Source organism: Haemaphysalis longicornis, unplaced genomic scaffold, assembly GCF_048455015.1.
Source record: "Haemaphysalis longicornis isolate Haplotype H1 unplaced genomic scaffold, Haemaphysalis longicornis Haplotype H1 scaffold_10, whole genome shotgun sequence".
Taxonomy (NCBI): Eukaryota; Metazoa; Arthropoda; class Arachnida; order Ixodida; family Ixodidae; genus Haemaphysalis; species Haemaphysalis longicornis.
In genome coordinates, this window is record NW_027526204.1 from 150,725,083 (window position 1) to 150,737,771 (window position 12,689).

Sequence of the window (12,689 nt, forward strand, 5' to 3'; positions counted from 1 at the left end):
TGTACTCTTTAGTTCTAAAGGTTGCTTCCCCGCAAGAACACCTTGTGTGCAGAGGTGCACCCTTTACAGGCCGCTTGCTTCGTTGTGCTGGCGTCATTTCGGTGTCGGATATGACGTCAGCGAAATCCTGGTGTCCCCCGGAATAAAGCACTTTCGTGTTACGAAGAAGATTTGGGCCACGACACTTTGTTTAGAAATATTTGTGTTTGCATTTTTCTCTCTCGCCCAACCAAATGCGCGCACCCGCAGTGGTAGGAATATTGCGTGGCGTGTCCAGCGCATCGCATGCAGGGTTCGTGTCGTCGCGTCGCCAATGACGCGTCAGCGCCGTGAGCCCTGTGCCCTGGCTCGAGCGCGCGGCCGCGTGGCCTGGGTGTCTCGCTTCTGCGGCTGCATCGGCGTGCGTCGGCCCGTGCGCGCACTGGTCTACTTCGAAGCGCAGGACTTCGAGCCCAGCCGCCGGCACGGGGACCTGATCGCCGCGGGCCTGCGTCGGGACGAGCAAGTCTTCTGCAGCGCCGTTCCCCACAACTACGCAGACTCGGGCGTCAAGTACCGCGCCTACGACGTCAAGCGTGTTCACCGCGGGAACGCAGCTACCATCATGTACGTCCCCATATATCCTCGTCCGAACGCCGCAACGGCGGTTGTTATGCTTCTCAGCTGATGGTTCATTGTATGCACTCTGAGAAAATATCGCAGGGGGGCTTCACCACAACGCTCTGGAACGACCAATTCGCGCCTTGCGGTGTCGTCCCAGCGGTCTCGTCCGCTGGGACGACACACTAATTGCATTGGTCGTTCTAGAGCGTTGTTGTGATGCCCACCGGCGACAAATTTACTGGTAGTCAGAATACAGCTGGAGTCAGCCAATGAGGAGAAGGGACACGCCCGAATTGGCCAATCAGGGGCGCGCACCTGTTTCTAGGCGCTCCTGCGTCGTCTGCTGACACCAAAAGAAAGCAGAGACTCGTGTTGTGAGCACTGATACTTTAAAAAAGATTTCGTGAAGTTGTTTCTCGCTTCGGTCCAAGTAGTATAGTTGAACCTCGTTATAACGAACACTGATACAGCGAATTATCGGCTATAGCGAACTAAATACGATATTTGGTTGGTCACGCTTTATTTCAGTGGCACTTATTCTTTTATAACTAAACTGAAACCGTGAGCCGCGCGCGATATTGGATATAACGAAGAAATGTTTGACCAGGAGGCTGAGAAGCTACTTAGAAAAACCTTCCGGCATCCGAAACTGCAGAATTATAAAGGCCCTTTTGTTCGTGGACACTGTGGAGAATCCAAGCTGCTCAGTGCTGTGAATAGCCACCAGATGAAGATCACATCCTTCCTCAAAAAAGTGGGAACGCAGGCCTGTCGAAGTGAACCTTGTTTTGTTGTATTTTCACGTATACTTATGTTCCGGCTCATTCAGTTTTAAATGCAACAAAGAGAAAGGTAAGGGTTGCCTCGTCTATAGTGGGTTGGAAGACGCCTCTTTTCATAAAAAGAAGGTGCGCGTTAGAATCGTGCAAATGCGGTATGCGTTGACCGAATGTCATGTTCTGTTGTGGCGTCGCAGGCCGGCGAGTGGTGGAGGCAACGACGGCAAGCCACCGCCATTGCTGGCGCTGTCGGAGTTTCCGCCCCTAAGCGAAACGGGCAGGCTTCCGACCAGCCTGTTCGACGAGGAGGGCGTCATCGAGTACCTCCGAGACGCTATCGGTTTCATCCGCTTCAAGCGCTTCCCCTCGGAGAGCGCCTCCTTCCACAAGGACGACGAAGCCAGGTGAGGATGCGCCTGCACCTGCGGCTTCGCAGCAGTGCAATGCAGAAAAGCCAGCTTGCCGGTTAAGCACCGGCCCTTATTTCGAGGGCCTATGGGGCACGAGTAAAGATACAAAGAAGCCAGAAAGTGGAAAGGCTATGGGAGATGTAGCGGGAGTGAACAAGTTAGTAAGTGCAGAGCACTTTAGGGGCTCGCCTTGTCGTTGTAGCTCGCTCGCGGGGCCCTAGCAGAGCCACGCGGCGTTCCGTCGTAGCGGCTATCGTCGCGAGATAACCCGGAGGCTTCGAAAGCCAAGCGGTTTATATAGTCATAAGCGTTCGAAACTCATGAGACGCTGGCGCTTGTCATACATCTCCTCGTTGCTTAGCGCACAGAAAACTGCCGGCACATTTGAGGCAAAACATACGTAATTAACCGGCAGCGCCCGCGTTCATTTAGTTAGGAACGCTCGTTGGGTTGGGTTTTACGATAGCAAGAGCAAAATTACCCCGCATTTCCCCGAGGGGGAGAATGTGAAAGTGCGAATGCACGGTTGTCGGCCCGCTTGCGGCGCTTGCGCTCGGCCCCCGCAGCCCACCGCCTCGCCGCCTTCTCTTCCATCTCTTCCATCGGGTTTGTAGTATCACGTGTACACCACGCAGTTATCAAGCCGCTATAACCCCGCTGAGTCGCCAACGCACGCCGCTGACGACGTAGTTTGAATGCGTTAAAGATATAAGGCGCGTCTAACACTGATATCACCGTCGCGTCCGTAGCTTGGTCGGTAGAGCGTCGCGCTGCGGCCGGAAAGTCCTCGGATCGAAACCTGGCGCCGGATGCTGTTTCTTTTTCAAATATAGAGGAGCACTGCGGACGCCAACGCCGCCGCCGGCGGTGGATGGTTTGGGGTCGCTTATAAAAGTGCATTCGCACTTAAAAAGTAGCCGTGCAACGCCAGCACGTGCGGGAGGAAAAGCAAGCACAAGAAGAACAGAACTCCCGCTGGCGCAGTTTCAGTCAGGCAGGTGGCGCGCGAGCACTGCGAAGGCGGGAAATTTGGATTTCATTGGTTCGTAGCAGTGAGAGGATAACGGCGCTACAGCCCATTATGGCGAATCACTGCTCAACACTTCCGACAGCTTTCACATTGAGTGGAAAGGCCTTTTTTTTTTTTTGTTTTTTTGATGGCGTGAGTTGAAACGCCAACAACGCTCAGCGATTCGAATAGAGAGTTTTAGCATAGCGGCTAACCGAGGCCCACCCTACGGCGGCAGGTTACCGGGACCCGACTGCGCAGGCGCGCGCGCGGAGGGCGAGGAGGTTGCGCCTCAGCGGAGCGAATGCGCGGGCATGGCGAAGGCTGGCCCGCGGAACTAATCCACCCTACCGGAACGAATTTGCACCTGCCCAGTCGGGCCCCGCTGCCCGTCGCCGTAGCGTTAGCGAACGGTACCCGCTATGCTAAAACCCTGTATTGACCTTTTTGGCGCGGGAAGGTGGTTCGTCTGTGACCGTACTGTTTGTGGGTTAGTCCAAAAGTGAACGCGAGATTTGCATTCAAGGAAATGCTTGTACCGCTATGAATCTCAAATTTTGCATTTGTTGAAGGACGTTGTAGTCACCAGTAGGTACGTTGCAGCCCAACTTGAAAGTGAACGTTTCAGCTATCGGAAACAAGAGGGCTGTGGCATGTGGTACCGGTTTTAAAACTGCCCCAGTGGGAAGTAGCAGATCAAATATTTCTCTCTCTCTCTCTCTCTCTCTCTCTCTCTCTCTCTCTCTCTCTCTCTCTCTCTCTCTCTCTCTCTGTGCGTGTCTGTCTGTCTGTACCAAAAAAGTATTCCTCCTCTGCTTCCTATGACAACACGTGCCATGGTTTGTGCTCTCGCGTACACCCCGGCACAGCACCGTCCTGAGTCCCGCAGAAGAGTCTTTTGTGGCCATATAGTATAGGAACCAACTTTGATTGTTAAAACCGCGTCCATCAGACGTTTGTGCGTCTGTATTGATGTCACGTCGACCTGCGAGAGGACACGACCCACAGGAGCAAGTTCCGCAATGTCCTCTCGTGCAGGTACCTGGGTCGTCCGGTGAGGTTTGTGACGGACTCGTTCAAGCTCGGCGACCTGGTCCGCTTCGACGCGGAGCAGAACGGGCGCAAAGAGGTGAAGGCCAGGTGGCGGGTCCTGGCCTTTCACCACGTCAAGGGCGTTCCGGGATGGGCCTCACCAAAGCCCTGCAAGTGCGTACAACCTTCCGCAACACTCTAGTTCGATATAACAACAGATATTTCGATATAGTACCGACTGCACAATGCGTACAAAAGTGTTTCAAGGTGCTATTTATACCGTATTAGCAACGTCGTTAGGATAGTACCTTTCCTCATTTACCAAGAAACAACCCACTCGTATTTCACCATGAGACAGACCTTTCCCGGTCCTCACACATTTTTAACCGAAAGCCAAGCAACCGCAGACAAAATCAAGCAGGCACTTTTTCCCACCGAGTCCGTAAGCAATTACCCTTCCCCACACGTATTCAGCGTTATGTAAATTCTGTCAGAAACCTGGAACCCTGAAACACGTAGTAATCTATGGCGCGGATAACCTAAACCTTCTAGCCCATTTTCGCAGTGTCAGAGTAGGCCGCTGTCCGGTTATCGACCCGAAGACCAATTCTTGCTTGCTATCTGCAGCTAGGGCCGTGGTAGCCCAGGCAGAACATGGACACTTGCGAATCACTCGCAAATTAATGCTCAATAAAGTTTTTTTAGGGCGAAGCACCTTAGGACCTCGCTCTGTCCGGGCCTTGGCGTCCGTGTACACAGTGTTGCGCATGTGCGAGGAGAATTGGATTCGATTGGATTTGGATTGGATTGCATTGAAATGGATCGGATTAAATTGAATTGTATCGGAATGGATTGGATTGCAATTGTATATACTGTACACACGCGTTGTCACTCATTTACAAGCGTGGGTGGGCGATGCCACGCGTGATTTACGGTAAGAACGATCCCCAGTGCTTCGCCCACTCGTCATGATTCACTTCGTGGAGATGCGTGAATTTGTCTCCCCCTCCCCCCTCTCTCTTATCCCTCCCTCCGATGATGATGATGATTGCTATTGGTTTCCCCTTTGAAGCGGGGTGATGACATGTCATCTTACCAAAAAGGACTAATATAACCATGTTTTACACTCTTGGTTTAATACTAGCGCTGCTTAGGGCAGGCACTAAAGCTTATTAGGCCCGAAATACTTTCTTTTCCCTGTTACAGGTTGTAACTGTCCTAGGCAATATTCCCCTCTCTGCTTTTCGTCCACCAGCATTCTAATCTTCTTTTCGTCCCCTCGACAGCCTTGAAGTTAACTTCCTCTCTGATACCCTTAAATCCTAGGGCTTCTGAAAGCCCAATATTCCCTTCATGTAGATTTGGATGGATACCCTCACATTCTAACACTATGTGCCGCATAGTTTCTGTTTATTTTCCGCAGACCACACATACCCCATCATTTTGGGAATACTTCCTCACAAAACTCTTAGTTCGCAGGCAACCTGCTCTAGCTTCAAAAAGCAAAGCACTGCCCTGGGAATTATCATAGAAATTTTCCTTTCTGATGTTCATCTTCTCAGCCCTGTACATCTCTAACGACGTTTTAGCTTCCATTTTTTCCCTCCATTTATTCGTTTCAATCTGCCTTGCCTCTTTTTTGGTTACCTTGGCTGTTTTGGATTCCCCACTGTTCTTTCCGTATTTCATCGTTAGCCTTCTAGTCTTTCTTAACCACTGCGTGTCCACGCTTTTCAAGTATAGGTGCCTAAAAACCTTAGCTGCCCACCTTCGTTGATCCATTGCCCTCAACCTCATCTCAAAGCATATTTTACTCTGAGCTTCTCTAACTTCAAACGACGCCAAGCCCATATCTCCCTGAACTGCTTCGTTAGTTGTTTTTCCATGCGCGCCTAAGGCCAAACGTCCTACCGTTCTCTGGTTTACTTCAAGGCCTGATAGAACGTCTGATTTTAAGCAGAGTACAGCATTCGCGAACGTGAGACCCGGAACCATTACTCCTTTCCACATTCCTCTTACTACTTCATATTTGTTATACCCCCCACAGAGCTCTATGCTTCATTATAGCTGCGTTTCGCTTTCCCTTAACCTTAAGTTGCTCCTCGTGAGTACTCAAGTAGTTATCCCCTTCGTTTATCCACACCCAAATATTTCTATTCCTTCACTCTAGGTAATTCGCCTTGCTGGATAGACACTACGTCGGTGGTAGCGTCATTGAAAATCATTATTCCTGATTTTTCTGCACTGAAATTTAACCCGAGGTCAGTGGCTTCCTGGCCGCAAATATTTATTAGCCGCTGCATATCGGTTTGGTTATCAGCTAAAAGAACAATGTCGTCTGCGTATAACATTCCCGGAATATGCTGTTGTACCAATTCGCCTTGCAGCATATGGGTTAGGCTAAACCCTACTTGACTTTCTTCCAGTTTCTTTTCTAACCCTGCCATGTAAAGCATGAACAGTATTGGGCTCAAAGGGCATCCCTGTTTCAGTACCCGATAGATGTTCAGTCCTTCCCTCCCTCCCTCCCTCCCTGTTACTACTTAGACATCTTTCTCGTCCTTAAATCGAGCACACGTAACTTGCAGAGAGTGGGGCTGCGCCGAGGACTTACCGCGTGTCCTGGCGGGCCACGACGGAGTCATCGACCGGCTCAGGTCCGACTACGGCTTCATCCGCCTCGGCCCCCACCCGACACCGGCGGCCTACTTCCGGCTGGCCGTCGTTGAACGCTCCATGCAGAGGACCGTCGAGGACCTCACCGACATCTTCACCATTGGCGACATGGTCCGCTTCGACGCCGAACTGAACCTCAAGGAGAGCACGTCGGCCAGGTGGTGGGTCACCTACATCCGTCCCTCGTCCGGAGGCCTTCCCGCGGTCTCCGATGCCTCGCACGGAGACGAGTCCTCCGGCAGGGCAGCTGCAATGATGGCCCGTAGCATAGCCGCAAAAGACGATGACGACGCCAAAGAAGCGCCACTTCTCTCGGAAGGACTCAAGCGGGACCACAAGAGTCCTCCCTGGAGCTACGCGCGCTGTGCGGCCAGGGCTGTAGCCCAAGACTCGGAGGAAGCCACTAGTAAGCAACCTGATAAAGCAGCCGCCCCTGTTCCTAGGATGACGTCGCTCGTGGTTCGTCCCTCGGTCCTCATCTACCGCGGTGCCAGGGCAGTCGTAAGGGGCGTCGTGGAGGGCGCCAAGGTCGAGTGCGAAGTGAGGGAGACCGGTGGTGTGAGGCGCGTGATGATGACGGGCGTGCCCTTGTACCGGGACGGGGTTCGCACCCCGGCTGACGAAGTCGTCAAGGCCGTCGGCGAGGGGGATGCTCTGAGTCTCGACTACGCCGCGGGAGCGGATGGCACGTCCAAGGATGCGGAGGTTTACTGCCACGTGGCCTGGCTGGGCGAGAGACCCGAAGAAGTGCCTCCGATGAGCGTAGAGCAACTGGCCAGGACGCTCAGGGTGCCAAACGGCCAAGATGTAGCCGGCAGCGGTGAAGCCAAGAGGAAGCCGTGAGTGTCATTTGGGGTGTATATATTACTTATCGGCGGCCCGCAGGAAGGAGCTTTCTCATTATCTTCTCTTTTAACCAGCATTGTCTCTTGTTGGCGCAAATGCGCAGATTGTGTTGAAGTGCCCGTGCAGTTCCCATGAAAGGTATTTTTTGAGCGAGCTGTTGCTATAAGCTAACTCCGCTTTTTTTTTTTTTTTTTTTGCGTGCGTAGAGAGAGAAAAGCCGCTCCCCTATTCCTCCGTTAAGCACACACTCTCCCTTGTGCCACCTGCTCGCCTCCAGAAAAATGTCTTCCCAGCGGTGCCCTTGCGTTTAGAGGAGAAGCCGCCCTTAGGGAAATCGGTGTAAGCCTGGTCTTTCTTCGCTGGCTTTCCCACATCGTTTGTTGCACAGTGAAGCTTACTCAAAGAGACAAAATACGCGGCACGGGCAGAAAAAGACCGCCGACGACGATCCGGCCGCTTGGCCAAGCGTAAGCGCGATGCCCGTCGGTACCACGAATACCGCGAGGCGGAAAACGCGAGACGCTGCATGGCGTGTTTTTTTTACAATGTCAGCTGTTATTTGGAAGTTTCCGGCTATCACTTCGCCCATCACCATCTCGAATCATGATGACAATAATTGTAAGGGTCGTGGCGGCGTGTATGATGGCCCTCCAAATCATGGCGGGTAACCTGTCATGGCGATTGAGAAGAAGAATAAGGTTTAAACTTTAAGCAAAGCAACAAAAATAACAAGCTGGACCAGTACTAATTATATGAGGTCAAAGGGTGAATGAAAAATAGAAACCTATTCCTAAATTGTTGGTAAAAAAGCGCGCTCTCACTGCTTAGCTGAAGTCTACAGCCCTAGCGACACCTCTATATCTATAGCCACATGAAGTTGCTTTCTTGCCTATGTTCAGGTGGAGTGAGTGAGTGAGGGTGTGTGTGTGTGTGTGTGTACGTTTGCGTGCATGCGTATGTGTGTGTGCGCGCATGCATATGTATGGCGCATGCATGTATGTGTATTAGCTTGGATGGCACTGAATTATGTTGTAAAACATTACTCCTAGCTGCCAGGCTCGTCCCACATTCTTATGCTTGCAACTTCGTCTTCGTGCGCGACATCGAATACGACACTTTATTGTCCTTGATGCGCATTCAATTCAGGGTTTTGACGTTGAAGCTGTGATAAGATACGTGGCACTGTGTAGTAGAGGTCTCTGCACTACTTCGTCCACTTGAAAACGTTTGACACGAAATGATAGAAAAGAAATTCCTTGCAATTTTCATTTTCGGCAATTTTGCATTCTAACTGCGCCACACCACGTCTTCTTTTTTTTTTCTACTTCTGGCTTGTGCAGAAAGAAGAAAGCGGCTCCAGCTCATAGCGAGTCAGTGGACTGTCCCGCTGAGAACGACACTGACGGGGCCGGAGCTGCTGATGAGCTCAGATCAGCGGGTAACGACGCCATGATGAAATTCATTCCGTTTTTTTTTTTACTATTTCGAATCCTATTTCGAAACCAAAAGTCTTAGGCATGTGCAACTGTGTATTGTACTCATTCAAGTACTTGAAATCAGTGGCAGCAGCGACATTTATATGCATCTCAGCTCCTCAAATGATCGAATGGCCAGTTTTCCATCACTCACGTTCTGTAATTCTCCCAATATTTTGTTCTTTTCCTGTAAAAGGAGCAAAGAGTACATGAGAATTCCGTCGCAGTATCTGCTGCTGCTCTTACTGACCGATCTCAGCAACTGTCGTTACATCAATGCAAGCATAGTATCCTTCATTTGTTTCGTAGCTATAAGCTCAAAGGACCTATGCACGTTATCTTTCTTTCACATTTATTTTTTGTTGCTCTTGCAGGTGGAGCCAGCTGCGAAAAGGCCACGGCTGACAGCATGCTATCGGTAAGTGTGTATAACCTTCACATTTCGGCAGAAAACTGGCAAAAGAGTAGCGAGCAGACAACCAGCTTACGTTCTGGCTCACGAGAGAAAAACACGAGAAATACGGGTGTCGTTGCTTGCTGCTCTTAAAACGACATCCTAAAGCGATAGCTATCAGCTGATGTGCGAATGGACAATGCAACCATTGTGCTTGGCGTGCAGTATACAATCATCCACATTCTTAGCTGGAGCAATGCTTTACCCACTTATCGTCTCCCCCTGCTTCGGTGTGAGGTAATTTAGTCATAACTGCTGCCTTTCCTTCAACTTTAAAGGGGTAGGGGTACTAGGGACCCAGAAAATCTTTGTGAAGGTGGCAATCAAATGCATTCAGGTGGTAGAACACACAACGGGGGATTTTTGAGCCGAGTGTGAGCCCCATACGTTGTACGGATAATTTGTAAACAATTTTTGAAGATCGCCTTTCTCAGCCGCTGAGCGCGACGCCGCAGCGTGCCGACCGCGGCTGACGCAACGGCGATCACGGCTGACGCAACGGCGAGGCGCCCCCCTGATTCGGCCGATCGTCGGTCGCCGGCAACGTCACTGCCATCGGCTTCCGGCTGCTCTTCCACCTTCCTGCGCGATCCCGAGGCAAAGGCGGGTCTGTAGCGATTGACGCGTGCCTAGGCGCAGGAGTGTAGCTAGCGGAGAACGGAAGTCGAGCGTCGCGATGTCACATGGCTATTCCCAGTGTTTCCAGCTGCTTTGAAAGAAGCAGAGAGGGAGGAGGAATCGATCGGCAAGGGGAGAGAGGTGCACTTAATTGCTTCTGGCGCAGCTAATACTGAATGTAGATCAATAATTCCAACGGCATTGCATCGCTATATTGGTACTACTTGACAATAAAGACCTTTTGTAACTTTTACAAAAGGCTTTTCTGCGTCCCTTTAAGTCCTCCACATTCGTTTGAACAGTTTTTGTAGAATTTTTTAGACATATCACCCTAAAGTCAAACATTATATCCCAGTTGAAAATGACGACAAGAAAAATTTCTGTAGTTTTGTCGCATTTTCGCGTGTCGTACTGTCGTCTTGTCGTATTGTTGTCGTGTCGGGATTCTGATGTTCTGTCGTGTGCCGTGTTCATGTCCTCATTTTGATGTTCTGTTGTGTAAAATTCCTGTCCTGATCCTGACGTTCCATCAGTAGTTGCACATGGTTTGAATCTTATTTACCCATTGTGAAGAGTAGCGTAAATGGCAGTTCTGTTGTGAATGCAGGAATGTTTGTCGGTGAGAAAATTGGCTGTCGTTTCGACAGAAATGTGTGTCGTAACAACAGGACTTCTGTTGTCACAACAGTTTGTTGACGTATGACAGGAATTCTTGTTAGGTTTTTGCGGCATTCCTGTTGGAATTTTAGACTGGGATCTTACAGCTAAGCCGGTGGACCACCGCACGACGAACAAACACGGCATGGCTGATTGGTTGCAGCCTTAGGCATCTAGCCTTGTCGGCATATGAATGTGCATCCTGGCCTGGCTTTGCCGCCAGTGCCCAGCAAGCACTATAATGTCCACGGCGCGAACTACCGTACTGTTGACGTAGCGAGCGTCGAGGAACGATAGTGCCAGTGAATGTCAGCAGCGCCTCCTACAACGGTCATTAAAAAGACTGGTGGTGGAAAGAGCGAATGCAGCCGAACAAACACGCGCACTGCATATATTGTCATTGCATCCACAATATGCATTTCCTGTGAAAAATAAGGTGCAATGAAATCCTCTTTCACATTTTCGCCAGTACAAGCCAGCTAGGTGACTAATATGGCCATTCTTAACTTCATTATTCTGGTCACCGGTATGTCAACCATACTTAACACGAATTATAATTAGTCAAGTCACCGTAGAATTAAGCGTTCCGTTAGCCAGGCATTCAGCTTATCTCATCTGACATGCCTCTACACTTCTGCCCTCTTCCAGGAAGACGGAGCCGCCACGATCGCAGACATCGTTCTGAAAAAGCTGTCCCCACTGCTTCAGGCAATACAGGATCAGCAGGAACAAAGGAAGGACACGGCTGTAGATGTCCTTACTAAACGTCTCCACGACTCGACGGCTGAGGCTCCCACACCAGGAATTTTCTCTACCGTGGACACTGACTCCGACCCCGACGACGCTGTGACGCACTTGTGATGGACGATGTCCAGTGCCGATGGTCGTCTGCAGTACATGTACCGTGCGGGCAGATGCTGCCACAAACGTTTAACTGCACGTGACCATGACTGTCCATGGGTTCGCAGTCGCTGTACACGTCTTTTTATCATGGGCAGTTGCACCGTTTCCACGAGTGTATACAGATGATTGTAAGGCTTGGTATACCGGTGTGAGAACACCTTGATAGCCACACAGTGACTCGTCAGCACTTTAATGTTAAAGGAGCATTGACACGAAAATTTTATGTTACACTTTTATTGCTTTTATCGATGCTTAATAGTCTGGCGGACCTGAAGCAGCACTTCAAATACTTCAGCGCGCGATAGTTAATTACATTAAACGGCCTGAAAATCTTTTTTTTTTTTTTTTTTTTTTTTCAAATTCTTGCGCTTTCATCCCGAACGGCGCATGACAGAATCCCGGCCTGACCTCACCGCTTTGTGCGGACGTCACCGACGCCCGCTCGCCGCTGGTGGGGCGGCGCGCGTGCAGTGACGTCACGAGTTTTTGACGAGCGCTGTCACGTCACTTCTATTGGCTTCACGGGGTTATGTCACGTTGATGTCCATTTGCTGAGTGCCGCTCCGCGCCCTGCTCCGTCGGCGCGATAAAGGAGATCTATGTTCTTCGCGTCGCAGGCCGCTCATATTTCAGCCAGGGTATTCTGTTGAGTGAAGGAAGCGAACTGTGCAATAATATTAACGCCGAAAATTGGTGTCAGGGCTCCTTTAAAGGGGCACTGACACAAAAATTTTGCATCTTGTTTTTTTTGTTGCGATAACTAGCTAGTGACCTACTTATAACCTGTAGAAACCTTATTTGCTTCAGCGTGCGACGGTTGTTTAATTAGAGGCATTTTCAATGCGGCCAGTCGCAGTTTCGGTTTCAGCGAGTGCCGCGAAACGATGGATTTTGTGGATTTTGTGTGAACAAAGCTGACCACGTGACCCTCGGAGGGATATCACAGAGCAGAGCCGCCGTAGCACTGTCGAATCCGCATCGACGGCAGTTTCTGCAAATGCCCCCACGTACTGATCTCGTGAGGCGCTTAATTAAAAAGCGACCGTGGATATGACGCAGGCGCTGCGAGTGCAAATGCTACCGCGGCTAAAGAACGACGCGCGACGCTCGAGACGGTGGGTGGCAAGGCGCGCGCTGGGAGCAGCCGGCCGGTCTGCCTACAGGTCCGCCTACAGATGTGTTCGGCTCAGCACTGCGGCGGATATTCGAGTGCCGCTCTCGTAATCG

At 50.7% G+C, this 12,689-nt stretch overlaps 1 protein-coding gene and 1 long non-coding RNA gene across 2 annotated transcripts; both read left to right on the forward strand.

The window, feature by feature from the left end:
• The first annotated feature begins 300 nt into the window (after positions 1 to 300).
• On the forward strand, positions 301 to 9,235 carry LOC144160150 (uncharacterized). Its single transcript, XM_077691747.1, has 6 exons — positions 301 to 606; positions 1,580 to 1,786; positions 3,840 to 4,007; positions 6,422 to 7,348; positions 8,696 to 8,821; positions 9,205 to 9,235. Exons 1-6 carry the CDS (start codon positions 314 to 316, stop codon positions 9,233 to 9,235), a joined length of 1,752 nt encoding a protein of 583 aa, XP_077547873.1. The 5' UTR covers positions 301 to 313.
• LOC144158005 (uncharacterized) lies at positions 9,207 to 11,780 on the forward strand. Its single transcript, XR_013319936.1, has 2 exons — positions 9,207 to 9,248; positions 11,208 to 11,780. It is a non-coding gene; the product is annotated as an uncharacterized LOC144158005 (long non-coding RNA).
• Positions 11,781 to 12,689: the final 909 nt, after the last annotated feature.

Coding starts and splice junctions, on each gene's coding strand:
- LOC144160150 (XM_077691747.1), top strand. CDS start 314: ATGACGCGTCAGCGCCGTGAGCCCTGTGCCCTGGCTCGAGCGCGCGGC. Junction 4,008..6,421: donor GCCTCACCAAAGCCCTGCAA/GTGCGTACAACC, acceptor CGTAACTTGCAG/AGAGTGGGGCTGCGCCGAGG. Junction 8,822..9,204: donor GCCATGATGAAATTCATTCC/GTTTTTTTTTTT, acceptor TTGCTCTTGCAG/GTGGAGCCAGCTGCGAAAAG.